At 54.8% G+C, this 27,496-nt stretch overlaps 1 protein-coding gene across 10 annotated transcripts in view; it reads left to right on the forward strand.

Annotated features, from left to right (window-relative positions):
- Positions 1 to 27,496, forward strand: part of MSI2 (musashi RNA binding protein 2) — a 393,393-nt gene that overhangs the window by 327,076 nt on the left and 38,821 nt on the right. For all 10 annotated transcript variants that reach the window (XM_015560617.1, XM_006758681.2, XM_006758685.2 and 7 more), the window contains 3 exons: positions 4,730 to 4,812; positions 18,862 to 18,976; positions 25,856 to 25,930. In XM_015560617.1, coding sequence (XP_015416103.1) covers positions 4,730 to 4,812; positions 18,862 to 18,976; positions 25,856 to 25,930 — 273 coding nt within the window. The remainder of the gene's footprint in view (positions 1 to 4,729; positions 4,813 to 18,861; positions 18,977 to 25,855; positions 25,931 to 27,496) is intronic.

A 27,496-nucleotide genomic window follows, 5' to 3' on the forward strand; every position in this document is an offset into this window, starting at 1 on the left:
CGAAGACTGAGTTAAAGAACAGCTGCTCAGTCCATGCAGATACGCTCTCTCTTCAGAATGGTTATTAGAATGCGACCTGATAATAACCAACTGCCCTGGGGATACCGGACGTTAGAAATGATAACGGGAGGCACCATGCGTGGCTTGGTGGGAAACGGGATTCTCACGTACCAAAGTCCAGGTTACCGTTCGGGCCTGGAGGCAGACATAGCGGGGACTGTGGCCCCATCGCTCGCCCGGGGTCTAGCGTCTGAAGATGCTCGGGAAACTCGACTGGCAGCTCACACCGGACTTCACTGAGTGCAGGGAGCGTGCGCTGAGCCTCCCGGAGCGGCCCGCCGCAGTCGGAGACACACCGTCCCTTTTGGGGAGCCAGCTTGTTTTGTTCTCGGAACCAATCGATCTTCTGAGTTCTATTTTTAGGGCAAATCCAGGGCATGTGAAGCCGCCCGTCCCACTGTGCTCACCTCTGTCCTGGTCGGAGGGGCCTGCAGGGTGGGGTCTGAGACCTTCCCCACCCAGGGTTCCAGGAAGACCCTTCAGGCAGCGGAAGGCCGCCCTAGCCCAGAGAGGGGGCTCCGTAACGCTCTGAGCTGGGGATGGTGGCGCCCTGAGTTGAAATGCCAACTATCAGACGCGCACTGAGAGTCGACTGTGACGAAGCCCACAGACCCCCATGCCTCAGGGCCGCTCTGAGCCATGGGGGCCACCAAACCCGTCTTACGGAGTCAAGAGAGCCAGAAAGCACTCCCCACCCCAAACCCACGTCTCTCATGTTTACCCTGGAAGCGGCCCACAGGTGCTGCCCCGCCCTTCAGCACCGAGTTATTCACGGGGGAAGGAGGTTGCCTGAGTTATAAATATGCTAGCACCCACCGTCCTTAAATTCCTAGTGGGCACAGTCAGAATCCGCTCAACAAGCCGGGTGTGTGTTATTCCCCTCACTTTCCCCCCATTAACCAAGTGTGTTAACTCAGGCTTTGCATTGATTTTCACTGAGGATGCATTAGGCGCTGCTCAATGCCTATTAGTGTTCATTGACCTATATGATAAGAGAAGAAAATTATTTTTGAGGCGAGGAGGAAGCCGTTTCCCATCTCTCCCTCCCTGACCTAAAAAAGAATTTTTTGTAAATTAACTGCCGGGTGTTCCTCGGCGACTGCCTTTGGAGCGGGTCATTTTAATTTTGAGGTACCTTGTTTTCAGATATCTGTTCTCTTCTGTGTGCCTGTGTGGGTGTGTTTATAGCTTTGTATTATTCAGATGAATATTCAGTGTTGTTCATTTGAATAAAAGAGAGAGAAAGGATTGGACTGTTAAATGCTTATCTCTTAAATAGAGCATACTGTTAGCTTCATTCAGGAGAATGATGTAGAATTTCGTTTTTAAATGCTCCCTATCAGCTGGTACCCTGAGCAGTTAGGGTACCAGTTGACAGGAGTGGGGGTGTTCACGGGGACCCCAGAGGGCCCGGGTGGAGTGTGAGCTCGTGGAGACGCACCGTAGATCCAAGTCCTTCCTTGGCCGGGACCGGAGCAGGACCGCCTGTCCCCTGCTCCTCTGCCCGGCTCCTGCTCCTTTCAGAGGCCCAGAGAGGCGACGGGAGCCTCCAGGGGCACATGGCTTATTGTTTGCCGCTTTTGAGAGAATAATTATGCATTTCTCTTACCCGGCTGCTACGCCGCAGTCTCGCGAGCTTCCCTAAGCCCCGTTTCTGAGCCTCTGTGGGGCTCTCTTTTGGGGAAGCGGGAGGGAAATAATGAGTCCTCCCTGCCCCTTGTCAGGAAGGCTCCCCCAGCACATTGTCCGGGAGACCACGATGCTGAGGGAGACAGACCAGCGGCAGGAGGACACATACTGTCGGATCCCACTTACCTGAGGTGCCCATAGTCAAATCCACAGAAACAGGCAGCAGAGCAGAGGTTACCGGGGACCGAGGGAGGAGGAATGGGGAGTTACTGCTTAATGGGGACGGTTTCGGTTGGTGGGAAAGTTCTGGAAATGGGTGTTAGTGATGGCTGCACAATAGCGGACTAAACTGTACACTTAAAATGGAAAAAATAGTGAATTTTGTTATGTATATTTCACCCAATAGAAAATTTTCAAAAAATCAGACATGGATGCCAAAAAGGGATTTTTCCCACCTACCACCCTACGCCTCCCAGATTCCTGTTGTTCTTGTTTTCCCTCTCACGCCTCAGTTTAATTTATTTGGTTTAATTTATTGTTCATCACTGGGTTACTGTTCCATTGTAAGTGATAGGGCACCTGTGAGATAGAAATGATCGCACGTTACGAGTAACATTTATTGATAACTGTTTCTTTGGTTTCTCCGAATGGAATAAATAAATATCTTCGGCATAATCAAGTTTGCTTTCTCTGTCTGGGCCAAACAGACAGGGATGGTAAAGTGATAGAGATCTTTAAAACACTGCCAGTGAGCCCGACATCGCTGAGCTGGTGTGCATCTGAGGCGCTCTCCTTTGATCAGGAAAATCAGTTTTGTGATCCTCGAATTTTGAGCCTGTGGCTTAGGGGAGGGACCCGAGGGAGAATATCGGGAGTCAGAATTTGAAATGATGCCCCGAGTCCTGCCCCCGCCTTCCCGGTGCACAGTCTGCATTCTAATCCGTCTCCTAGCTCCGCACGCCTCTTCCTGTCCCCAGGCGCTGGCGCCGAGTGGGAGCTTAGGGTAGTGGGAGTCCTGAATGGGGTTGGGCCTGGAGCTGGGGCAGCGATTTATTTGCACAGCGCACAGCGGGCCAGGAAGGCATGGGTCGCAGCACAAAGACACTTCCGTGGCAGTGAACTCAGCTCCTGACCCCTGTGGCGACTTGCCTTACCTCTCCTCTCCCAGCTCCTGGTGGCTCGGGCATTCCTTGGCTTGTGGCTGCACCCCTCCAATCTCTGCTCCACTCTGCATCCCCAGTCTGCTCCTTTCTCTTATAAGTACACCTGCCCATTGGATTTAGGACCCACCCTAAGACCCTTAATTAAATTTTCAAAAACGCTTTTCCACAAATAAGATCACGTTTGTAGGTTCCAGGAGTTAGGACATGGATATATTGTGGGGAGGGGGACAGGGGAGACGATTCAACCCATTGCACTCGTCCTTATCGACAAGAACTGACCTGCCCTGGCTTGCGTAGGGATTCACAGGTTGCCTGGGCTGGGGTCCAGGCTTGAGGAAAGTGAGACCCGGAGTGACCCACCCCCAGGCCAGAGTGAGGGTCGTGAGGGAGGAGGAGGTCTGTACAGAGGAGGTGCTCTCCATGAGTGGGAACCTCCGACGTGTGCCTTTCGGGGGGAAGTTGTCTTGTTGATCGCGGCCTCCTCCACGCACAGGCTCACGTTCGGCCAGGCTCACATCTCCGGAGAGGAGAGCGTCTCCCTGTGTTTGAGCTGCTTTTACAAAGTTCGTCAGACGGGGAGGCTTGTGCGCCACAGAAGCATGTTTCTCACGGTTCTGGAGGCTGGAAGGCCACGGTCGGTGTGCCAGCTCGGTAGAGTTTTGGTGAAAGCTTGCTTCCTGGTTACAAACAGCCATCTCCTTGGCGTCTCCTCCGCATCTTTTCTCCACTCATCCATTCATCAGGGCCCTCCCATGGTGCCCTAAATGTCTCCTAAAGGCCCTCAGTACCTTACGCTGCAATGTCAGCCTATGAACTTGCAGGAAGGGGACCCACACATTCAGCCCGTCGCAGAGAGCCCTGCAAATCCTGACTTGGGTTGTGACTCAAGGTGTGGGACCCAGTGTCCAGTCTCACCACCATAATCTGCCGGTGCAGGACCCCTGGCTCAGAGGTGACACGTAGGTTGGAAGCCAAAGCCGAGTCAGAACTGGAACCCAGGCCCCCTGCCTCCCCATCAGGGTCTGTGTGCTCTGCCTGTTGGCACTGACACTGTAGTTGTGTTTCATCGAGGTGGGGTGCCATCCTGCAAGCAGGTCCATGTGCTAGAGCAGCGCCTGCCAGCAGGGTCACAGATGGGGCTGCGTGCTGGAGACCCTGTCGGGGGCAGGAAGAGAAGAAAGCGAGGGGCAGGAGGGTAGCAAGAGGAACTCGGGATGCTGAGCAGTGGTCGTCTGCCAAAATTCCCCAGTTCGGCTCGTCTAGCAAAGGCGGTCTCCAGCCGAGTGCATTCAGCGGATAGCCGACAGGCTGACAGCAGGCATCAAACAGTCTTAAACTGCCCCAAACCTGTAGCGCGTTTGAAGCAGCAGTAGAAAAAGGATGCCTGCGCAGAATAGAGGCCTGAAACTTTTAATAGTTTCTTCCAGGCCCCAGGATGTCCTGATGAGGTATTAGAGGAAGTAATTCAGGAAGAAAAGGACAAATAACGGTCTCCGTCTGGAGGCCGACCGGAGGGCTGGCCATTCCAGCAGAAAGGGCAAGCGTGGCCCCGCGGTGAGCCCGCCGCTGTGGGCTGCCCACCAGCCGGCCACCTTGCAAATGACAGACAAGAAAATGTCTTGTCTGCTTGGGGGCAAATGGAAGCCACACAGCACCCGCCGCCTGTGGGTGAAATCGTTAACTGTTCCTCACTGTCGCCAGGGTACCAATTAGAAATCATTTCCTCCACCTCTGGGGGTCCCTCCCAGGGATCTGCACTCCCAGCTCCCAGCCCAGGAGCCTGCGGCCACTGTAGGACAACAAAGAGAAACGCGTGGGCGGCCAGAACTGAACTCACCCTCCCTCTTTTTTTGTTTCTGTTTTTCCTTTTCCTTTAGGGTTTGGCTTTGTCACTTTTGAGAATGAAGACGTTGTGGAGAAAGTCTGTGAGATTCATTTCCATGAAATCAATAATAAAATGGTAAGTTTGCAGGGGTCGCGCTGAAAGGCGATGCCTCCCTCCCCCCATCTACACACCGGGTCACGCAGACTGCCTCAGCCGGGTCACCGTGCTGCAGGGTGGGCATGTGGGCAAGGGGGCCAGACTCCAGGGGCTCAGCCCTGTGAACAGCAGAGCACAGGGCCATATACCTTTGCAGGCCACACAACGGGCTGTCACAGCTGCTGTGCTGTTGTAGCGTGAAGGCATCCATGAGCGAACGGGACACTGACGATGAAAGCTCATGTCACTCTCATGGGTCACAAAGATTAGTTCTTACCATTTAAAAATGTAAAAACTGCCCTTAACTCAGCCGTACACAAGCTGGCAGGGGGCAGATGTGGTCGGCAGGTTGTAGTTCACCATATCCCTGGCTTAGGGTATGTGTTTGCTGTTTAGCTTGGCGATTAGAGGGGTTGGGGGCGGGGCAGTGCAGGATATCCCAGGTATGTTGGTTACCACCGTTATGTCTCTCTTTGGGCCCTGCTGGATAACTAACATTTTCTTCCTCCGATCAGCTGGTTTGATCGTCATGATCAGCTGCTTCCGTCCCTCCCTCTCGCTCTCTGAAGCTCCTTTTCCTGGGGGGGGGGGGGGGCCTCAAGAAGGAGAGGAAGGTTGAATCATTGGAAGTTTGGGGAGCCAGGTAGGCCTCCCAGATAAATGGCCACCAGAGGGCGCCACACCATGTGCAGAATGTGCACACCGGCTGCTTTCCCTCTCAAACTCCTGTCTTCTGATTGAGTATGTGGATGAGAAAGCCCTTGGTTGGTGGTTGCAGAGCAATGGGAGCTCAGCAGGTCCTTCAGAGCCAAACATTGTGGTTGGCCAGCCCAAGAGAAGGAGGGCAAATTTATGTCTCAATCGCAGCTGTAACTTCAGTATCTTTTTCTTTCCTTTAGTCAGAACATTCGTTACTTCGGAAACGTGCATTCAGATATTCGTTGTCTGTGGTCTGATGTGTTCCCTGACTTTAAACTCAATAATGGAGCTTTTAGTGTGGATAAGATCAAAGCAATCTGCTTAGCATGTGGTGCTACAGGCCTGATTCAATATTTGACTTGCTAATTTTTTCCCAGGGCACTAAAATAATATTGTTGGTATTGTTCCTAGCCATCATAGGCATCTGAAATGAAAATACCGTTTCTCCGCATGCTATAGATTAGAGGTGTCAGCTCAGGCGTTAAGATGGTAAGCGTGTGGGGATAACAGGTGCCCTCCTGGGCTTTCCTGCCCTTCGGGAGCCAGTGCCTTCCAGCCGGTCCCCCTCTCTTTCAGTAGGTTCCTACTTGCAATTCTTACAACGGGAGAGACGAGGGCTTAAAAGGGAACCTGCCTGCGAGGCCCAGACACATGTTTGCCCCAGCCAGGTGTGCGGTGACTGACTCCGCAGGGGACTGCAGGCTCCGTTCCCACCTGCCAGGACTCACCGCTTCATCAGGAAGGCCAGGTCAACTGGCCAGGGGCCACGCCGAGCGCTGCCTCCAACGCACATGTGTGGCCTTTCACCCCTGCTGGCTCCGAGACAAACCTGAGGCCCACGTGGGGAAGGGCTTTGTTCTCTCCACTGTTCCAGTGGGGAAACGAGGCCCCGGGGATACGCCCCAGGGCTGCGCAGGTAGTGAAGGAACATGGATCTTGAGCTTATTGGCTGTCGGATGAACCAGACAGACAGTTGTTTGAGCTTCGGGTGGGAGGGTGAATCCCCAGATGATGCAGGGGGTGATCAGAAGGTAGAGTTTCCGCCCCAGCAAGGTAAGGCCAGGGAGGTTTGTGACCATAGCCCCCAGTCATTTCACAGGTGTCACTTCTTTCCACCAGGTAGAGGCTGACTGTGGCAGGTACAGGTACCTGTTTATAGCGCTAGGGTGTCTGTCCTTTTGAATCTGGGCTGCTACTTGTTATTTAAGATAATAAGCAGAAGTGGAAGTAGACGAGAGGAAGGGGTGGGGTGGAGTGGTTGGGGTCACAGACAGGCTTGAAGGTGTCCCTGCAGGCTCCCAGCCCTGCCCTTTCAAGCTCTAAAGAAGTTAAGCTGCTGGAGAGGGCGTTGGTAGGTCGCCTCCCTGAACTCTAGTCTAAGGGCACTGGGAGAGGAGCTGAGTCCTGAATCGCTGTGGATTCTGTGATACTGGTTCTACTTCTGAGGCCTAAGGAAAAGGAAATGAATTTAAACTGTGCGACGGACAGAATTCAAATGAGAGATGGAAAGACTTGGAGACCTCAGAGACTGCCAAGCAGAAACCCTGGCAGTTAGACTGTCCGGGGGCGTGTTCTGTCAACTGGGCTGTGCTGGGGAGCCGTAGAGACCGTGTCCTGGGGCCCCGGGACCCTCTGTGAATTCAGCGGGAGCAGCCTGCACCATCCCAACGTGCCTGGAGCCTGGTCTCTGCCGGTCACAGAAAGGAAGGGCTCGCTGCTGGTTAGGCACAGGCAGGACCTGCTTCCAGGCCTGCGGTTACCCCAGAGCTCCGTGCCCTGCCCCTCGGGGTCCTGTATGAATAATTATCGAAGAAATAAGGCTTAGAGGAGGGCCGCGTGGCCGTGAGGCCCATCAGCATTTCCAGAGCCATTTCCCATCTAATCTGGTTGGCGAGTCTCCTGGGCATTTTAAAAAACGAGGGCCCTGCTCCGCCATCCTGGAGAGCCAGCAGCAGGCATGAGCTGTCAGGAAGCTGGGAGCGCAGAGCTCTGCATCCCGCCCCACAGAGGCCCTGGCTGAAGGAGGTCACTACCAGGGTGGTGGCAGGGGATGGCCAAGGGACCCCACACGACACCCTCCCACACAGATTCCGTGAACAGCTGACATTTTTGAGTGCTGAGCACTTGCTTTCTGCACCTCTTCTCATTGGCTTATCACACCCGCTCTGGTGTAGGTGCTAATTACCATCCCCATTTTACTGATGAGCAAGATGAGGCAGAAAGAGAAGTTCAGCAGCTTGCCCAGGGCCACAGGGCCAGTCATTGCCAGCAACAGATTTCAAGCCCCAGGAGCGAAGCCCAGAGCTCACATCTGTACCGAATAGGCTGTCCCCCTCCAGGTTGACGGGACGTTCAAGGTCACCTCGCTGGTCTAACCTCCCAAGGTCACTGGCTGCCCAGTCGGCTACGTTGCTGCCCGTGTGGGTCCATGTTTTCCTAAGAAAAGGCAAAGGAGATGGGCTCACTCGGCCCAATTCCCCTTCTGGGGAGAAGGGCTAAGTGGGGGATGAGCAATCCTGTCAGACGGGTCTCCCGACAGGTGAGTGGGGGGCCTGGGGGCAGCTGGCCACCGCCCCAGCTCAGGGCCAACCCTAAGACCTGAGGCTCCGCCCCTTCCTCTGTCTTGGCTCAGGTCAGAGTGAAGCACAGACATGGCCCCTTCTCAGTACACACGCACACGCACACACACAGCCACGTGGTGACCCTCGGAGAGGAACACCTCGGGCCACGCTGCAAGCCCAGGCGCGGGAGCAGCTAATAAGGCTCCCGCCGCGGCCCTGATTGGAGCCGCCTCCGAGCAGCAGGGACACGAGCTTGATTACTGCCAGTGCAGCTCCCAGCCCTCCTGGCGAGCAGCAGGCCAGCCAGCGCGAGGCAGCCGCAGGGAGGGAGGCGGGGGCCACAGAGACCTCTCCAGGCTTCCTCAGAGGCCTGGCTCAGGCCCCACCTCAAATGGAGTCCGGGAGGCAACATCAGCCTCACCGGAGGGTGAGAACTTGGGGTCAGTTGGAAAGGTGCCCGGGCACCTGGGGTGCCTTTTCCCACACCTGCTTCAGCTGAAGGATTGATATTTACCGGGCACGGTGATGGAGCTTTATATACACGCGTCTCCTTTCGTGCTGAGGTCAGGGTCGTTGTCCTGTCTTTTAGATGGGACTCGACCTCAGAGCGGCGGAGGGACTTCCACAGCCCACAGTTCTCAGTGGCAGAGCTGGGATTGGGACCTGTGTCTTTCTGGCTCCAACCCTGTGCTCCCACTGCACCCTGCTGCCGATGTAGGCAAACCTCGGAACTGAAAAATGGGGATTGGTTTGACTGGTGGAGGCAAGGTTTTGCTTTTGCACGGTTTACTGTAGGGTGCTTTTAAACGGTCCTGCTCCTTGATCTTTAAGGCAGCGGTTCTCAACCTGTGGGTCGCGACCCCTTTGGCGGTCGAAGGACCCTTTCACAGGGGTCGCCTAAGACCATCCTGCATCGCAGATATTCACATTACGATTCATAACAGTAGCAACATGACAGTTATGAAGTAGCAACGAAAATAATTGTATGGTTGGGTCACAACATGAGGAACTGTATTGAAAGGGCCAGGAGGTTGAGAACCACTACTTTAAGGTGATCTGATTTATGAAAATTGCTAAGCAGTTTGCAAGCTAATTAGAAACACAGTCTCACACTCCCTCCTGGCCAAACTACTGGATTAAAATCTGTGTTTTGACGTATACTCAGTGATCTGTGCGCACATTAAAGGCTCAGAAGCACGGGATGCGGACCACGGCTAGCGAGAGGTCACATAGGAGTTCAGGTCACAATGGTCACCCAGTGTCAGGAAGGGATCTGGGATGAGGGAACTGAGACCCCGAGAGCAGGGAGCCAGGTGGCCTGCACCACCCACAGTCCCCTGTGGTCAGAGACCAGGTCTCCCCAGGAGGACTCACCTTCGCCCTCTGCTGTGGGTCTTGCAGCATCGATTGTAAATCGATTGGGCGCACCACTGGGGTGAGTGAGGGCTGGATCCTCCCAGTGACGTGCGAATATCCTCGTCTCCTGGTTGGGACCTGCTGAGTCGCTTGCGTAGAGGCTACCGGGACTTTGGAACACGCCTGGATCCCAGCTCCACCGATGGTTGTCCTGTGAGCACCTGTTTTCCTCTGTGCAGCAGGAGGACGACGGCCCCGCCCTTTGCAGGTTATAGAAAGCTCTGGAGGTCCTAGCCCTGGGGCCCTGGCTTCTCTGTTTGTAAGGTGTAGAACCCAGTAGCCTTGAAGGAATTGCACCTCCAGAACACACGCCCTGGTAACTGCAAGTTTCATCCATTTGGCCTAAAGCTAGGGGCCAGTAAACTGTTTGTAAAGGGCTAGATCAAGCATGTCAAACTCGTGGCCCACAGGCCGCATGCCTCGTTTATTTGGCCCGTGTTAGCCTTTGAGTTTGACATGCTTGGGCTAGATAGTGAATATTTTAGCTTTAGAGGGCCCCATGTCTGTCACAACTACTCAACTGTGCCATCACAGTGCAGGACAGTATGTACTTGGTTTGTGTGGCTACATTAAGGTAAAACCTTATTTACCAAAAAAGCAGCCGCTGGATTGGGGCCGACCGGCTCTAGTTTCCGACTCCTGCCAACTAACGTGGCTAAGGCAGGTGCGTCTGCTTATCTCCGGGGCCACCCAGGGTCACTGCTGAGTCAGCTTTTTACTAGTCAGAGGCAGAGTGTGGGTGGGGTCCCAGACGGATGCCGGGGTTTGGGGTAGAGGCCTGCGGGAAGTACTGGTGCCTTCTGTGTTGGGGGCGGGGCAGGGTGGGAGTGGAGGAATGCTCGGAGTAGGGTGCTGTCCATCCGAGAGGCCTGCTCAGCAGAGGGTGCCACCCCCTCACTGCCCAGTGCCCAGTGCAGCTGCTCCCTGCTCCAGCGTGTGACCTTGGGCAGGTCATGTAGCTTCTGGGCCCACCTCTGAGACAGTGTAATGGCCCTGCCTCAGAGAGGGCTGGGCTGAGGACTCGGGAAGGGCTCTTAAAGGACACAGCACGCTCTATCGAGGTGATGGGTCTTTTACTATTATTGTCGTCACCACTGTCATGATTCTTAGAATAATTTTATTGAACAAATATGTGCTCACAAGCTAAGGCTTTCCTGGCAGGATTACAGGTCAATAAAATGCAGGTGTGCAGACCAGAGCAGGACTGGGACCCAAGTCTCTGGGGCAGGGCAGGGTGTGAGGTGGGCACGCTCTGCGCTGGGGCGGGGAGGGCACATCCCACAGAGCAGAGCGGGGGAGCGGGCACCCAGGGGAGGTCCCAGGGAAGCTGACGCAGGCCCTGCAGCTGAATCATCCCACTCCTCCCAGCAAAGCCTGCGGTCTCAGGCCTGCCGCCTTCGGCCCAGGGCACCCTGGGGGGTTAACCCTGGAGCAGGCTCTTAGGGGTGGGAGGGGCCAGGAGGAGAGACAGCAGGGGAGTCCTGGGTTGGCCTCTGGGACCTGCCGCTGCAGAGCTGGGCCAGGCACTCCGCAGAGCCCCAGGCAGGGTGGGCATGGGGCGCTGCCACCTGGCAGGGTGCCCGGGTGACTGGGCACAGTCCCCTCCCTCAGGCTGCTCCTCCTCAGCTGGAAGCCTGGGAGCTGGGTCAGGAACCAGCCCAAAAGTGGAGGAGGGGGGAGTGATGTGGGTGGAATTAACTAGGCTTCTGTGTTCCCCACCCTATTTGTAGCATCATTCTCACTCGTAAGCTAATTTTAGCCATCCATTCTGCTTCTGTTACCATTTATAAAATGAGAATGTCAAATGCAATATTAAACAAGCAGGATGAAGGCAAAAAAAGGAAATGCCAGAGAGGCACTTAATAAATGAATCTCGCTTTCCGTGGAGAGGGAGGTCCTGTGTCTCCCTCCTCCCCCCCTCCCCCCCATCACACACTGGCACACGCGTTGTTTGTGTGCCGCTCTGTTAATTGGGGCAGAGGGATTTCTGTGTTGGGGGAGGTGACGGGGGGCAGGGGGGAGGGCAGGCCGAGTGGTTGGGGGTAAATGTTTGTTGCTGTTTAGACAGAAGTAATGTGGCTGGAGGGAGGTGGCCTCCCAGGCCCCTGATTTCTGACTCATGTGCCCTTCATCCGTCCTCTGGTGAGGTCCCCATGGGGTGTGGGGGGATGAGAGCGGAGCATCTCTCAGTGTCTAGGTGCCCCTTGCCTCTGGGCTTTGCTGCGTGTGCAGCCTCCTGCATCCCCTACACACCACCCATGGGAGGGGCACAGGGGCCCCCAGAAGAGGCAGCTCCCCCTGCCTGGAGCTTGTTCTTCCTTTGCCTTTGCTGGGCTGCTCTTTGCCTGACTTCCCAGGAGGTGCGGGCTAGTGCGGGAGCCACGCCTCTTTTCTTCACTTTCAAATAGAGAAATTAAGCTGGGCCCCTTCCGCACAGGGCCCCTGGCTGAGCCCACCCACCCGGGGGACGCGCCCAGCCTGGTGGCTGTCTGGGCACCTGCTGGAGGCAGAGGTTTCCTTTCACTTTGAAATGCCCTTGCAGGTTCCCAGAGAGGAAAAGAGCAGCTGTTGCTGCCACCATCAGCTCTTTCCCCAAATAATGCAGCCTCTGCAGCTCCCCCTGCGCACCTTGCTGATGAAAGCAGGAAGCTGGGGCCCTACCTGGCGGCAGGCGGGGGAGGTTAAGGAGAAAGTCAGCCCACAGTCTGCTGGGCTGGGGGTGCGGCCACTTACTCTCCTCGCTGCTCCCCAGTCTTTGGGGTTTAAGTCAGCACAGATATGCACTGGCTTTATCCCCTTCGTTATGTGTATGTGCTACCCATCATACATGTACACGCACACACAAGAGGATGGCGTGACCGTGCCTGGCGTGTGTAAGTGCTCAGGACACGCTGTGCTTCGTCCCGGGAACAATCCTGTTGGCCAGGGAGAAGTGACTCCGTAGAGTGGGAACCCCTGGAGTGGGCGGTAGAACCAAGAAGAGGTGACCTGATGCTCTGAAGGTCGCTCAGAGACCCAGCGGGTCCGTCTCGGGGGTGAGCGCCAGGTGGAGGAGAGCAGGATCCTGCCCTCTGGCCTCTGGGGCCGGCTGCTTACATGCTTGTCGTCCTGCACCGTGGCACGCATCAGCCTTGCTCTTCAGCTCCGTCCAGCAGCTACCAGAGCTTCCTGGGTGTGCAGCGAGCAGCTGTGCGGGGTCCACAGGCACAGCCTCACTGGTTTGATGCTCTGCTGGTGCCGCCTTGGAACTTGTAGCTGTTGTTGAACAACCCCCACCCCAGCCTTCATTTTGCAGCAGCCGGTGTTCTCTGGCACAGCCAGGCTTTGAGGACAGTAGAGACCGGCTCCTCCCCCAGGAGCGCGGCTCCTATTGGGCCTCCCTGCTCTGCTCTTGAGAGCAGGTCCCCCTGAATCTGGGTTATGAACCTACATGAGCCCCATGGGGTCCTGCCCTCCTTGGAGTCTCCAGGCTTGTGACTGGCAGAGAGGGCAAGAGAGAGCAGTGGGCAGGAGGAAAGGCTGCGGCCACGAGGTGGCACAGGCCGAGCGGGGAGCGCTGTGTGGTTCCTGGGGGGCAGCTGACTCTCCTGCCTTACTGGGGAGTCTGGGTAGCTGCTGGGCTCCAGGCAGGACCCCTGAATCTTCACAGGAGGGTGTCATCTCCCCTTCCTGGGAAGGCGCTCGGGGCCTCAGGACAGAGGAGATGGTCAGCTGGGGGCTTCAGAGGAGAGCGCTGCCTGGATCCCCAGAGCCTGGCTGGGGAGCAGCCCCTGAACTCAGGGCAAGACCAGGTCTTCTAAGGAGCTGCACAGGAGGACAGTGTCCACCGTGGAAGCCACAGTCATCCCCGAGCACTCGCCCGCCCCTGCTCCCTCCCTTCCTGCCAGCCAGCCAGTTGCCCTCAGAGCAGCCAGCGGTGGGTTTTACCCTTTGAAAGGGGCCCCCCCTCTCCCTGGAGGAGTAAGTCGTTTCTAACATGACCTGTCTCGGGTGGAAGTGAGGCTGCAAACACTGGCCCCTTCAGGCCACACAGAGTTTCCTTGTGCTGGGCTGAAAGTCAAGGCCACAGCCCAGGGCTTGGGTTTCGCCAGACCAGGCGGGGGGCCTGGTTTCCCTCTGGCCCTGGGGGCGCGCTGACAGGGGCTGTTTGTGTAGAAACCAGGAAAAAACAAAGGCCTTTTCACTTCCCAGACCCCGCTTTCTCAGACCGCCAGCCTCTTCTTCCAGAGGGTGCCAGGCCAGGAGCTGCCTCAGTGAGGGCTCCGGGCCAGCTGAGGGGGGGGGGGGGGGGGGGAAGCAGACACAGAAGCGCTGGCAGAAACATTGATTTGTTGTTCCGTTTATTGATCCATTTGTTGGTTGTTTCTTCTATGTGCCCTGACTGGGGATTGAACCCACAACCTTGATATATTAGGACAGCACTCTAACCAACCAAGCTACTAGAAGGCCCAGCGCCTTCTCCCAAAGCCAGTGCCAAACGATGCCCCTTAGGGCATGGCAGAGACCCACTCCTTGGGCACGGGCCTTGGCATCAGGCAGATCTGGGCTCAGACCCAGCCCTGCCACACAGGGACTGTCTGCAGTGCTAGGCGCAGCCTGACATCCTGGGCCTCGGCTGCGTGTTCTGTAAGGCGGAGGGACGGTGATAACGGACATCAGGGGTAAGTGTCGGAGGTTGATAACTGCACTGTGGTTACATCAGAAAATGTCTTCGTGTTTGGGAAAGGCATGCCCTCGTGTGTGCAAGACACTCTCCAATGGTTCAGGGGGAAATCATGTAGTCACAGAGAGTGTGCAAATGAGGAAGCAGAGTGACACCCCGTTGACAACAGGCGATCTGGGTAAAGGGTGTGCAGGTGTGCCCTGTGCTGTCCTTACACCTTTCCTGTAAGTGAAATTGCCTCTAAATAGAGAGTTAGATTAGAAGCGGCCCTTGCTGAGTGGCTTTGGACCCTGATGGGGAGAGGCCCCCACCCCCTGAGAGCAGCCAGCACGGAGGGGTGGAGCTCACACATGTACAAGCTCACGTCAGCCTGTGAGTCCTCTTAAAGGCCATTCTTCCGAACCCGTAGCCATGGGGCACGGGAAGCCACCCCTCTCCTCCGCGCCCAGTGTTGAGGCAGAGCAGCATGCTTGGGGACTGGCATTCTAAAGCCAGTCCCATCTACCTTTGGGGAGCCGCCTTCGGCCCCTGGGGTGGGACGGCTTCTTGGCTTTGTCAGCCGTGAAACCGGAAAATGGGAGACCTCGTCTTCCCGGTGTGAGCAGCTGGCTACAGTGTCCTCTGGCTTCTTACAAGCACAGCTCCAAGTGGCACCTCCGGCTCAGCCTCTGGCCCGCCAACCTGACTGGTTTTCTGCAGCTGCCTTTGAGGCAATAGCGACGCAGCCACCGGGAGGCGCTGTGGAGGTGGGGGCTGAGGTGTTGGTTGAGGAGACTCAAGGACCAAGACTCAGAGATGTTCCTTCCTCAGACTCTACCTGCCTTGGCTGCCCTCGACAAGCACCCTGGTGTGTGCGGGGGGGGAGGGGGGGCCATGGTACACATGGGGGCTCAGGGGTGGTGCTGAGACTGCGGAGCTAGAGATCTGGTCACCCATCGCGCTTCTGTTGACCTGGGGGCCGGACAAGCCTCCCTGGGCTGCCCTGGGAGGGGAGCTCATGCCCTGCTTGTGCCCCCTGGTGAAGGCAGCCTCAGTGCCCATGCCCCCGGAACCCAGCCAGCTGGACACCAAGGGTGAGAGGAATAGTCCCCCATCCGTCTGCTCACTGCTCTTCACTGAGCTCATGTGGTGGTTAGTCTCCACGGACGGCCCTTGAGCTGTGCCCCCCAGATTCACGTCCTGTGTGCCCCCCACACCCAGTGGAGGCTGGTCCCCAGCAGAACAGGATGGAAGTAGCAGTGAGACTCCCAGGGCTGGGCTGGAAGAAGCCTGGCAGCATCGGCCTGTCCTTGGCCTGCTTGTGCTTGGGACACAGCGGCCATCACTGTGAGAAGACCGAGGGCCACGGAGAAGCCAGGAGTAGGTGCCCCGCCCCCACCGTGGACAGTCCCTGCCGACCCAGCGTCCCCTGCCTGCCTCCTAAGTGAGGAAGCCGTGGTGGGCCTTGCTCCGAGTCCAGGCTCTCTCTGGTTTCAGCCCCAGCCGCCATCTGACCACAAACACATGACAGACAGCAAGCCAGAGCCCCGCTGAGCCCACTCAACTCACAGAGCCACGAGAAGGAATGACGAATCGTTGCTCGAAGCCACTGAGTTTGGGGTGTTTGTTGCGCAGCTGACTGGGACACAGCGTGTGGCCAGATGACCTGAGGATGTGACTTGGGCTTCGGAGACCGGCTGGGCTTTCCCCGTTTTGGTTCTAACTATAACTCGGGTTGCCCAAGGCCCGGTGGGAAGGTGGCAGGGTTGGGGGAGGGTTCGGTGTGACCCAAATGTGGTCTAACTCAAGAGGCTCCAGAGGCTGCCGAGCCCAGGAGTTACAAGGTCTGGTTGACGAGTGAGGACTTGCCTTAATGCTAGGAGAACGTAACCGATCTGTGCTTTTCAGAAGAATGAGAGCTGTCGGAGGTGGGGGCTGCCTTATCTATCTTTGCGTCCCCCCCAGCCCAGCATTTGTGGTGCATGGAGTTGCTCAGCCCCGTTGAATTAAATAGATGGTCTCCTTGACCATAACGAGCATGTGAGTGAATCCACGCTGTGTGTGGAACTTCACTGAGGCACCAGGGAAGATGGAACTGACCCTGATCCCGCCATAAGGACTGTCTGATGGGGGAGACGAGGTTTCCTCCCGTGATGGGTGAAGGACATAGTTCCATCCTCAGCAAGCCCCGACCCACTAGGACTTGCGATACAGAGGATAGTTCTGCCTCTTTCTCTTTTTGTATGTGTTCTTCATCCAACATCATCAGAGGATCAGGGCTGGGTGGGCAGGCCTCCTGGTCCTGAGACACCTTCCCAGAAGCCTTTGGTGTAGGCCAGGCAGGCTCCCTGGTGCGACTGCCACCTCTCCATCACTCAAGTGCCCGGGAGGTGCTGGGGTCCCTGAGAGAGTATGCGTGCCACATCCCCTGGCCTCAGGGAGTGCCCGCAGTTGGCACAACAGTGGTTGACAGAACCCACGCAGTTGGTGCTGCCCAAAACAACACCAGCAAGACGGCAGAATTAAACAGAGCTGCCAGCCCTTCTCAGAGAGATGAAGAGTAGGTGGGTTTGTTTAAAATATTCCCATTACAGTCAGTTAACCTTTATATTCCCTAAATGAAAATTGTATAAACCTGAAATTTTCGTTGATCAGGTTGCTTAGGAACAGGCAGCGGGTTTTCATAAGACAATGCAGTAGATTGTCACCGATAGGGCTATTAGGAAGTGAGCTGGTTAGCGGTATTATTCCGGATCCTGGTGTTATCGTCGGGTAATTATCTGTCTGCCTCCGCAGCGCACACCCTGCTCGGGCAGGCTCTTGCAAATGCGGTTTCTCAGCCTGCTTCTGAGTCCTGGCGGCGGGACCTGGAGTCCAGGAGCAAGTTGTCACACTAGGTTTAGGGGAGAAATCTGATGCACCCAATTCTGATTTCTTTCTTTATTTTATTTTATTTTATTTTATTTTATTTATTTTATTTATTTCAGAGAGAGGAAGGGAGAGGGAGAGAAGGATAGAAACATCAATGATGAGAGAGAATCATTGATCGGCTGCCTCCTGTGCACCCCCCACTAGGGATCGAGCCCCCCACCCAGGCATGTGCCCTGACCTGGAATGGAACCATGACTTCCTGGTTCATAGGTCCCTACTCAATCACTGAGCCACACTAGCCGGGCTCCTTCTTTTTTTTAACTTTTATTAGCACTTATTTCATGCTGAATGTACTCTCGGGCCATAAGTGTTTGATTCCTCCATTCCTCTGGGATATCTTTTTCTTCTGTGCAACCTCCTCTTCTGTTTTAGGAACAATCTGCTCTTTTCCAATAAGGATCATCTATCTCACTGTTGCAGGGAGAGCTCATGTTTGGGTTAATCCGCCCATGAGCTCTATAAGTTCTGCACTGCATCTTGGGAGCTCTGTTCACCTGGATGTGCTCAGTGACCAGAGAGTCTACGTCTAAAGCCTTAAGCTCGGCGTTGCTTTCTGCATTCTTAAGTGCGTGCAGCAAAAATTCATCACTCTTGCTGTGCCAGTGACCCTGCGCCCAGCCCCACTCTTTGGCCTGGGCACACCTACCAACCCCACCATTGTAACGACGCATGGCACACACTGCTTCTGTAAAGTGACATCCTTCAGATGCTTGGTGGTTTTTCGGATATGCATACCCTTGATGGCATGGGCAGTTTCAGGGTCTCTGCCTTACCCTGCGGCATCCCATCTCCATCAGCAATGGGACTGATCACTGGCTAACAGGGCCTGTTAAGTTTGTGAACTAAGAGCAAGTAATGCTGAGCAAGGGCCTAAGGAACCCTAGTAAAATATTGTAGGAACTTCAGCAGCCAACAGTTTTACTTATTTCCTGGGGTTTGCATTATATGTTCTTTATATGGCTAGACATAGAGATAGGTAGATATAGATATATGTTGTTAAATAAGTAACTTCTGGATGTGTGAGCAAAATAGGATTATGAAATGTTGGAGGCAGAAGGAAACAGGCATGATTATCAACCCCTTGAAGTTGTGGTGCCAAATGAGAAACCTGTAATCCAGACGGGCAGAATCAGCGTTTAATTTTATTTCTTCCCTCGGGAGTGTGCCGGCGATGGTTTTATATGATGGTGGCATCGCTGGCGTAGAAATTTTAAAAATCCAGCCCTCAGGCCTGCCCCTGCCAGGATATGGTTTACAACCCGGGACACAAGTCTTCCGACACTCAGTTTTCTCATCTGTGCAATGGAACTGAGACCAACCGGCCTCTCTGTTTAATGAGAGGTGGAGTCAGATGGCCCTGGTGTGAAGAGTCACTGACTGAAAGAAACCCAAGAGAGATTTGTAAACATGTAATGGTCCATCCAATCATGCAGGATTGTAACTGTTCTCAGACACCACAAATAGCCCTGAGTGCCTCCTTACTTCTCCCGCCTTCCGCACAATCTGAGCTCCCAACCCACGCATGTGTATTCTAAGTTTACGTCCTCGCCGCCCTTCCAAACCCAATTTCATCCTTGTAGGTTTTTCTGAAGCAGGATTTGCGCAAATGGTGTGTTTTCTTAAATATTTATTTTGCAGGCCATTTACTCTGCACGGCTATTTTTACAGTGAGTAAGGAGCAGGGCTAAAAATAACCCAGCTCGTAACCAGATCAGCTCTGCATTTGACATTTACGTGGAATTCATTTGCATCTCATTTGTTCACCTTTCTGTTTAACAGGTAGAATGTAAGAAAGCTCAGCCGAAAGAAGTCATGTTCCCACCTGGGACAAGAGGTCGGGCCCGGGGACTGCCTTACACCATGGACGCGTTCATGCTTGGCATGGGGATGCTGGGTGAGTCTGGGTGGGACCTGGGGACCCTGCAGGGTCACCATGGGCTGGGGGCTTTGGAAGCCTGCACCCACCTACCAGCTGGGCAAGCTGTTTACCTGTCTGAGCCTCAGTTTCCTTGTCTGTAGATGAGAATGATAATCCCCCTTGCAAGGCAATTGTGACTATTAAATGAGCAGAGATAGAGATGGAGGGATGGAGGGAGGGAGAGATAGGTGAATGGAGGAAGGGAAGGATGGAGGGAGGGAGGGAGGGAAGGAGTGAAGGTGACAGAGGAAGGAAGGTCACGTGGCAGAGTGATCATCTTGTCCCATGCCTGGCTTATAGGAGGCACTAGATATTTTCTTTCTTTCCACCCCTTCCTTCAAAGGGAGGAAAAGTCACTCCCTCCCTCTGCCCCAGCCCTCTCTCCTAACTGGGAGTTTTTAAAGACCTCAGGGCTCCTGGCTGGTTGAACTTGTGTGGGCTGAGGCTACCTCTTCTTAAACTTGAGAGAGGAGGGGAAGTGGTGAGGGTGGGCGATAATCCTGCCTATTTAAACCATTAACATTTTTCTCTTGGGATACAAAATTTGCATTTTAATGGATGTTTTAAATAGCCTGTTTTATTCTTTATTTGGAAAAAAAAATGATCAAAGACAAATGTGTTTGTCCTGGCAAAAATGATCTCCCCTGGCTTTTAGAGAAATTGAGTTGCATATTATGCCCCTTCCTTAAAGGTATCTCTGTCCGTCCTGCGTAGATAATTGAAAATCTTGCTGCTTAAATGGCATGAAAGATGGAGAAAGCCGTGGAGTAGCATAATGGTGTGGGTCGCAGCAATAATTAGAAATTTCAAGGCAAGAGAACGGTATTTTAGTGCAAGTTATTGTGTGTCGGGAAAATATTAATTAAATGGGATAAATGGTAGTTATGCTAAAATCCCATTTAGGCGCATGATCTGCCTAGTTTTAATGGGTTTTCATTCGGTTTGGCCAAGAGCCCCTCCTCTACATTGTTTGATAAGCTCTTTATGTATTTTCAAATTTGCTGCTGTTCAAATCATTCCTGGCTTAGTTTTACATTTGTAAAAGTTTCCTGGGTCTTGTAAATTCATGAAAATAATTTTTCTGAGGAGATGACAAGGGCAGGTAAAGTTATTTTGAGGAATTTAAAATGGAGAGAGATGCCATGAGGATATGGAAAACAGCTGGGATGTTTATTCTTCTCAAATTAGTATTTTTAGGCTTAACGGCTTCAAAGAAAAATCCTATTGTAAGTCTTTAAAAAATGGGGAAATGATTCCAAAACAGATCTGGCAGAAGAAACACTAAGAATAAATGAGAAAATGTGTTAAAAGGAGACGTGAGAAAAGACTAGTTTGATGGAGTATAGGAACATAGCACAAAACTGCAGTAATTAAAATAGTGTGGTATAGAGGAATGCATTTGTTAATGGGAAAAGTTAAAGAACCAGAACTAAATATATTTCTACATAAGAGTGTAATTATTATAAGATTTTTATAAGAAATCAGTGAGAATTATTTCGTGCTTGACTGCAAGGCACTTGTCTGGCTCTTTAAATAATAATTTTTATTTGGCCTTTACCCTGTGTTGTGTACCCCAAGACACTCTGAATGGCTTAAGACTTTTAAACACATAATGAGTTGAGCTCATTTCCACCTGCTGGCTTTTGGAGTATGTATAAAGGCCTTAGGGCATAAAATGGGAGACATTTTTCAGGGTCCTGCCCCACCTTTCTGAGTCTAACTCTGTGCCCTTTACCTGTGTGAAGAAGCAGAGGTGCGGAGCGAAGCCAGTTGCCACTCGTGTCAGTTGCCAAAAGAGTAAAGGGCTCCGGGTCCACATCTCCACAGACACCCAAGCTTAATCCCTAAACAGAGGGCACCCATAATGGGAGCCACGGCAGGAGGGCCTTGTTGAATGCCTGCTGTGCACCGGGCCCTGGGCTAGCGCTGGGAGACAGATGTGGTCCCTGCCCTCATGGAGTTGTGGTCTAATGAGAGAGACAATATTTAACAGCCAGTCACCCAGAAACCTAATCCTATATAATTAAAGCCTAATATGCTAAGTGTCCTACTGTTTGACCAGTCGCTATGACATGCACTGACCACCAGGGGGCAGAGACTCCGACCGGTAGGTTAGCTTGCTGCTGGGGTCCAGCCGTTCGGTACTGGGCAAGATGGGCTGGACATACCCTGGAGCCCTCTCATGGTCCCTCCCCAGCCCTGATTGTACACCTGTGGTGTCCCTCGACTTCAGCCCAATCCCCACAGGCCAGGCCAAGGGACCCCACCAGTGCACTAATCCGTGCACTGAGCCTCTAGTCTGTTGTAATAGAGAAAGTGACAGGGTGCTTTCAGAGCAGGTAAAGAGAATAGAACCAGTCTGAGGAATCAGGGGACACCTCCCTGTGGATGGAGGTGGCTTTTTAGGTGGAACGAGAAGAATGAGTAAACCAAGGGCCATCCAAACCGAAGCACCAGCCTTGGAACGCAGTGTTCCCTGACGTGGGGGTTGGGGGGAGTGGGCGAGTGGCTCTGGGATTGGGTCCCCAGCCAGGAACCAGCTCAGCCTGCGGTCCAGCAGAAGGGGTGGATCAGCCAGGACCCAGGGGACAGACTGACAGTGTCACAGTCTGGTTGGCCTGTTGCCTCCCTGGTCAGGCCGGAGTCTCCCTCGAGGCTTCTCCAATGCCCCCGCCAGAAGTGCCCTCCATTCTGCCCATTGGCACAGCTTGGCATCCTGGGCTCTGGGCAAGGAGGGTGCCTTCTGTGCTGTGACTGAAGCACTTGCTCCTTCCCTCTGAAGCGGTGGCTTCTGGAGGGTCTAACCCTTCCGTGGGTCCCATCAGTCACCAAGGCCCCTCCCCGGCGTGCATGGCAGTCCTGGAATCATCACCATCGCCACCAACAGCAATGTGGCTAAAGATCCCAGCTCACGCAGAGCATTTTTAAAAACGTGTTGATGAATGGAATGAGATGAGGTTTCAATGACTTAACCATTTTTGTTGAAAGCGCAGATAAGGAAGGCACTGATAGGGCCTTTTAGAAGTGAGATTACAAACCATTAAAGTTTTTAAATCCATCCACTCAACAAATATTTACTGAGGGCCTGCTAAGTGCCAAGCCCGTTCTGGGTGCTGAGACAGCAGCAGAGAATGAAGCCTGATCCCTGCGAGCTGACGTCTGGTGAGAGCAGACACACTGGTCGCAAGTGACCAGGACACTGCGGGACAATCCTTTAAATATCCCTAAGACGTCTCCATCGGTGGGGAGGCCTCATCACAGGAAGGCTGATGAGCGCATAGTTCCAGTTATTCTTTCTCAATCTCTCTTGATGTGGCTGCAGACGTCCTTGGGGGGAACCTACAGCTGTTTGGGTTTTAGCTTTCACAGCCTTTGACAGAATCATAGAATAATCGGCCCTGTGGGAATTCCTTACAAAGAACGCAGGAGAGAAGAGAAAGGGTCAGGTCTCCCTGCCTCTGAGCAGACAAAACGCAAATCAACTGAGGCCCTTAGCAAAGGTCTCCGTGCGGCACTCAGACTGCGTTCCACTTGCAGCAGCAAAGAGGTGCCCACGGTTACCCAGCTCCAAGCACTAGACTCTCTTTGGTTTTTCTCAGTGAAAGTGGGCTGAATAAAAGCAAAAACCATGTAATGAGTGTTGATCTATTTGATTCCTCTTGGCCTTCTCCGCCACATCAACCTACCGCCTCGCCCTCTCCTGGCCTAGCCAGGCACACGCTCTAACAGGTTCAGTGCCAGTGCCGGGAAAAGTCCTCGTTGCTGGAGCCTTGAAAAGCCTCGCCCTGCCGGCCCGAGTGGAGAGCCAGTTGCCCAGATGAAGGAAGCCAGAGGCATACTGACCCAGCGTTCCCCGACGGGAAGCCCCTCTGAAATGGAGAAGGCCCAGGAGCTGTAACCAGCTGGGCTCCACTCACAGGCCACGTGGAGATGGGCTGGAGCTTAGGCCGCATGACTAGACTCCTTGCAATTCCTCCCGGGATTTGTCTTTCCCAAAAATAACGGTGAGGTTATTCCCAAGGAGGTCTCCGCTTGTCCAGCTGTTTCCTGGTAAACAGAGGCGACTCGGCATCCAGCCCTCATCTTCCTCTAGAGCCACACCTTCCACTGGAACCTCCCGTGCCATGGGCAGGTGCCGGACCGGGGCCGCCCAGGTCGGCAGCCACCAGCTACACTAGCCGCTGAGCATCGACGATGCGGCTCTCTTGTCGAAGAACTGAAGTTTTTGTTTTATATCATTTAAATTAAATTAAATTTAAATTGGACGGCACGGGTCTGGGGGAGCCCCGTGATTCTGGATGATTCTGGGGCTGGGCACCTTGCAGACCTTTTGCCTGTGATTGGTTCTTGACACTTGGAGTTGTATTTGTGTGCAGATCTCATGGCCGGTGCGGTACCCCGGGCAGTGCCCTGCACCCCCACAGCAGGGCCACACAGTCACAGTCCCCTTGTCTCTCTCAAGTCGAAGGCCCAGTGGGAGCAACTCTCCGTGCCTCTGAGGAGCTGAGTAACGGAGCCCGGGAGAGGCCCAGTCATGTGCCCGGCTGGCACACAGACATCTGAGGGTGGAGCCGGGACCTAGAACCCCACTCCGGAGAACTCTGCCGCACCCCCCAGAGGGGCCACTAAACTGAGCTGGCTGGCAAACTCAGATTCTGCTGTAGATTTCGGAGTTTCTTTTTCCCGAGTGGAAAGCCTTTCTGTGAGAAAGGTGGCCATCCAGGCAGAAGGCTTGGTTTTTCTTCAGTGACAAGAGATAATTACTGTGGGATTGATCAGGCGTCCAGAGTGCCGGAGCAAATACATTGCGCAGCAGCCGGTGCGGGAGGGCCCGGCTGCTAATGGAAGTGGTGGCTGGGTCACCTCCCCGCCATGTGGCCTGGTGGAGCCGCCGCACGGGCCGGCCGTAATGTGCTATTGATATGCAGCCAGCCCGTTTCCCCATGGGCTGGGGCCGGGAGCCGCTGGAGCAGAGCTGGGCTGCACAGCAGTAAATGAAGAGGAAAATTGAAGAAATGTTGTATTATAAATTTATGATTTCACTGCCTGACCCACAGGATGTTCGGCGATGGGGGGTGGTGATCAGACCCCCCACTCTGGCAGCTGCCAAAGTTTCACCTTGTTATTCAAGAGACAATATCAACATCTCCGGGAAGGTGGGGGTAAGGCCCCAAACCGTGTGAACTTGACCATGCCTTTCTTCCTTCTTGTTGAAGACTTTCAAGTACGCCAGGAAGAAAGCGGATACAATGGAATCCTTCCGGTGGCCCGCCCGAGTCAGGGCGGTCCACCCCCGACACCCACACCCACCCGAGGCGTCCTGGAGGTGACATATGGGCTTGCAGTTTTGCTGTCAGATTAGCACTAAAATATGTAAGACCCCCCAGCGCAGGAGTTAGGAGAAAAGGAGTCATTTTTCATGCGGAAAGGCCCCAGGCAGCAGTGACTTGGCTGCGTGCATGTAATCCGTTTATCAATATTGTTGAAATAATGGTATAAGAAATCTAGTGCTGAAAGGTCTGATTTGATCGCAGGTGATTAATTCAGAGGAGAACTGAGCTGGCCAGCCATGAAATACGTTCCCAGGAAGCAGCCTGCGTGCGTGGGTCCCCTCGAGGCAGCCACGTCTTGGTCTCTGTCCCTCGTCTCTGCCCCTCTGTTCCTCTTCTTTCCGAGTCTCGCGTGGGTCCTGCTCCCCAGCAGTCGGGCCAGCCTGTCTGGTCTGGGCAGCCTCCGAGCAGGAGGAAGGCCTTTGCTGCTCCCATGAAGGGAGGCAGGCCTCTCTCCAAGACTCACAGAGAAGGGGCACCAGGTGACGGACAGCCAGCAAACAGCCACAGACAACCATCTCAGAGGTCAAAGCCAAAGTCAGGCTGATGGAGGTGGCAGGGTAGGTGGTAGGGTGAGAACCCCACGTGGAAGGAGACCACGTGAGCCTGGCTAGGTGGGCACCGTGGGCCTCCTGTGGCCGGTGGAAGCTCAGTCCAGGAGGCTGCACCAGCCTTCTCTGTAGCTGAACCAAGAGGCAGGGACCTAGAGGGAAGTGTCCTGAGTGACATCTCACTGGCGGTCTCATCACAGGAAGGATGAGACCACCAACCCAGATTTTCATCTGCACCCCATGCCCAGCATGCACCCCTCAGATCACCCATCACCCCCCCCCCACCCCCCAGCTTGCCTGCTGGTCAGATGTCTGGAAATAGACGGTTGCTACAAAATGCCTGTTGAAACATGTGGCACGGGCTTCCGGGACTGGGCTAAGCTTTGTGGTGCACATCTGAGCACAACCAGCCCCTCCCCGTTCTCTCGGGAATGTTCTGGTACCTTGTGGAGTGTGTGCGCTTGGATGTGGGCCTGGGGACCCACCTCCTCTGGACCCACAGGGCTCGTCAGGCCCAGTGTCAGCCCTGAGTTTCCCCACTAAACTGTGAGCCCTAGGAACACAGGCTGTGTCTGGGCTGGCGCTGCTGGCCGCTGCCCGCTGCCTGGGAGGAGGCATTGCGAGGACTTCAATCTCCCAGTGTCAATAGCTTTAAGGTAAAGTACATTCAGGCTAAGCTCTCCAAATGTCAGAGCCAGGCATGGGCCAGAGTTTGGTGCTAATGCCTGGCATTTACTCTCCAGGTCAAGAAAGCCGTGGGCTCTGGGGCTCTCCCGGCCCAAACGCGGGTTAATTACCAGCAGGCTGACGCAGCGCCCCCAGCCTGGGGAGAGAAGTGACCTGCCCAGGGCACAGACCCTCAGGGGAGACAGGCCATCCTGGGGAGGAGAGCCCCTCGGGCTGTCCCCTCGCCCGCCCTGCGGTCCCCCGGCCGAGGCGGCTGTGCTAACAGGACTGCTTTCTCTGTGTTCAAGGCTATCCCAACTTCGTGGCGACCTACGGCCGCGGCTACCCCGGGTTCGCTCCCAGCTACGGCTACCAGTTCCCAGGTGAGTGTCTGTCTCCGGGGCTTTAGAAACCTGGATTGTGGGCTGCACTTGGGGGGAGGGGACCCCTAGAGAGATTACAACTCATCCATCCATCCATCCAAATCCACTTCACCTGGGGGCAGGGCAGGGCAGCTCAGGCTATGGCTGACTGGAGTGTCCACTGGCCTGAGAGTGGCAGCCTTTTAGGGGGAAGGGAGACTGAGGCAGGCGCCCTCCCTCTGCTCGTCCTCCTTTGTCTGCCGCCTCTTGGGGGAGTCTCTCCCTGGGGACTGAGCTCTCAGCCAGCGCTTTCTTTCTCCCTCTTTCTCGCCCTGCCTGCTATCCGTGTCTCCCCCCTGCCCACTCCAGCTGTGTCCTGAGCCTTCCTGTCCTTCTGGTGAATGTTGGCTGTGCTATTGGGGTTGGGGTTTGCTGTTGTCTTGGGAGAGTGTTTATGTTCCCCCTCCCCTCTGTGTGGGTGTCAGAGACTCAAGGCCCAGCCCTCAGAGATGTGTCCAGGCTGCTGCAGCCCCCTGGTAGCTGGGAGGCCCGGGGCCCCACCCCAGGTGGCAGCAGGGTAGGCATGATCCTGTAGGGGTCGGGGAGGGGTGCTAAAGGGAGACTTTCTGACACTTGGCTTTTCCCTTGAGGGCGGTGCTTGGGGTGTCTGTGTACCAAGCACAGCTGGGGTGTCTGGAGAACCCCAGGAGTGGAGGTTTGTCCTCTTGGGTTCTGTGCTGGGGGAGGAGGCTCCGTGGGGAGCTGGGCTTCATGCGGAGTTTCCCTTCTGGGTGGTCACCCAGCCTAGGTCAGAGGCTGGGAACCTCCACCTGAGATGCAGGAGGAACACGACCTCGCCCGAGAGGACTGTTCTGAAGCCCCGAGGTGGGGTGTGTGCAGGGCTCGGCCAGCATTTGATTCAGGGTGTGTGGGGGGACAGATCAGGAGGCATTGGGGGCACTTAGAGCCATGCCTATGGGAGACAGAGCCCTCAGCTGTGCATGGCCATGGGCAGGTCGCTCCGTCGGGTCCTCACTTCTGTCTCCTGTGGAAGAGGGTTTGTGCAGAATGGTCAGTGAGGTCTGTGCACCTTTTTGATCATAGGTTGAGGAGGTGCCGGAGCAGAAGTTCCAGATGGAGGAGTGGGGGGGGTCCCCCATGAGTGTGTCCCCTTCCCTGGGGCTGGGCAATTCCCCCGTCAGGGTGAGGCTTCTCTAGCAGACAGCCGCCTCGGTGGCTGCGGGCTCCCAGCAGGATGACGGGCACCACGCCCAGAGCAGCCGGGGCTGGGCCGGGTGCTGGTCTGGAGTCCACTGGGTCTGAGCCTCCATTAGACTTCCTCCGTTACAGCTGGGCGCCGGGCCCAGTGAGGTAGAGCCCTGCTCTGGGCCAGGGCCAGGCTCTCGCTCTCTCTCTCTCTCTCTCTCTCGTGCCGGGCCCAGTGAGGTAGAGCCCTGCTTCGGGCCAGGGCCAGGCTCTCTCTCTCTCTCTCTCTCTCTCTCTCTCTCTCTCTCTCTCTCTCTCTCTCTCTCTCTCTCTCTCTTATCTCTCTCTCTCTCTCCCCTCTCTCTTATACACACACACATA

This window comes from Myotis davidii, unplaced genomic scaffold, assembly GCF_000327345.1.
Source record: "Myotis davidii unplaced genomic scaffold, ASM32734v1 scaffold595, whole genome shotgun sequence".
In the NCBI taxonomy this organism is placed as follows: domain Eukaryota; kingdom Metazoa; phylum Chordata; class Mammalia; order Chiroptera; family Vespertilionidae; genus Myotis; species Myotis davidii.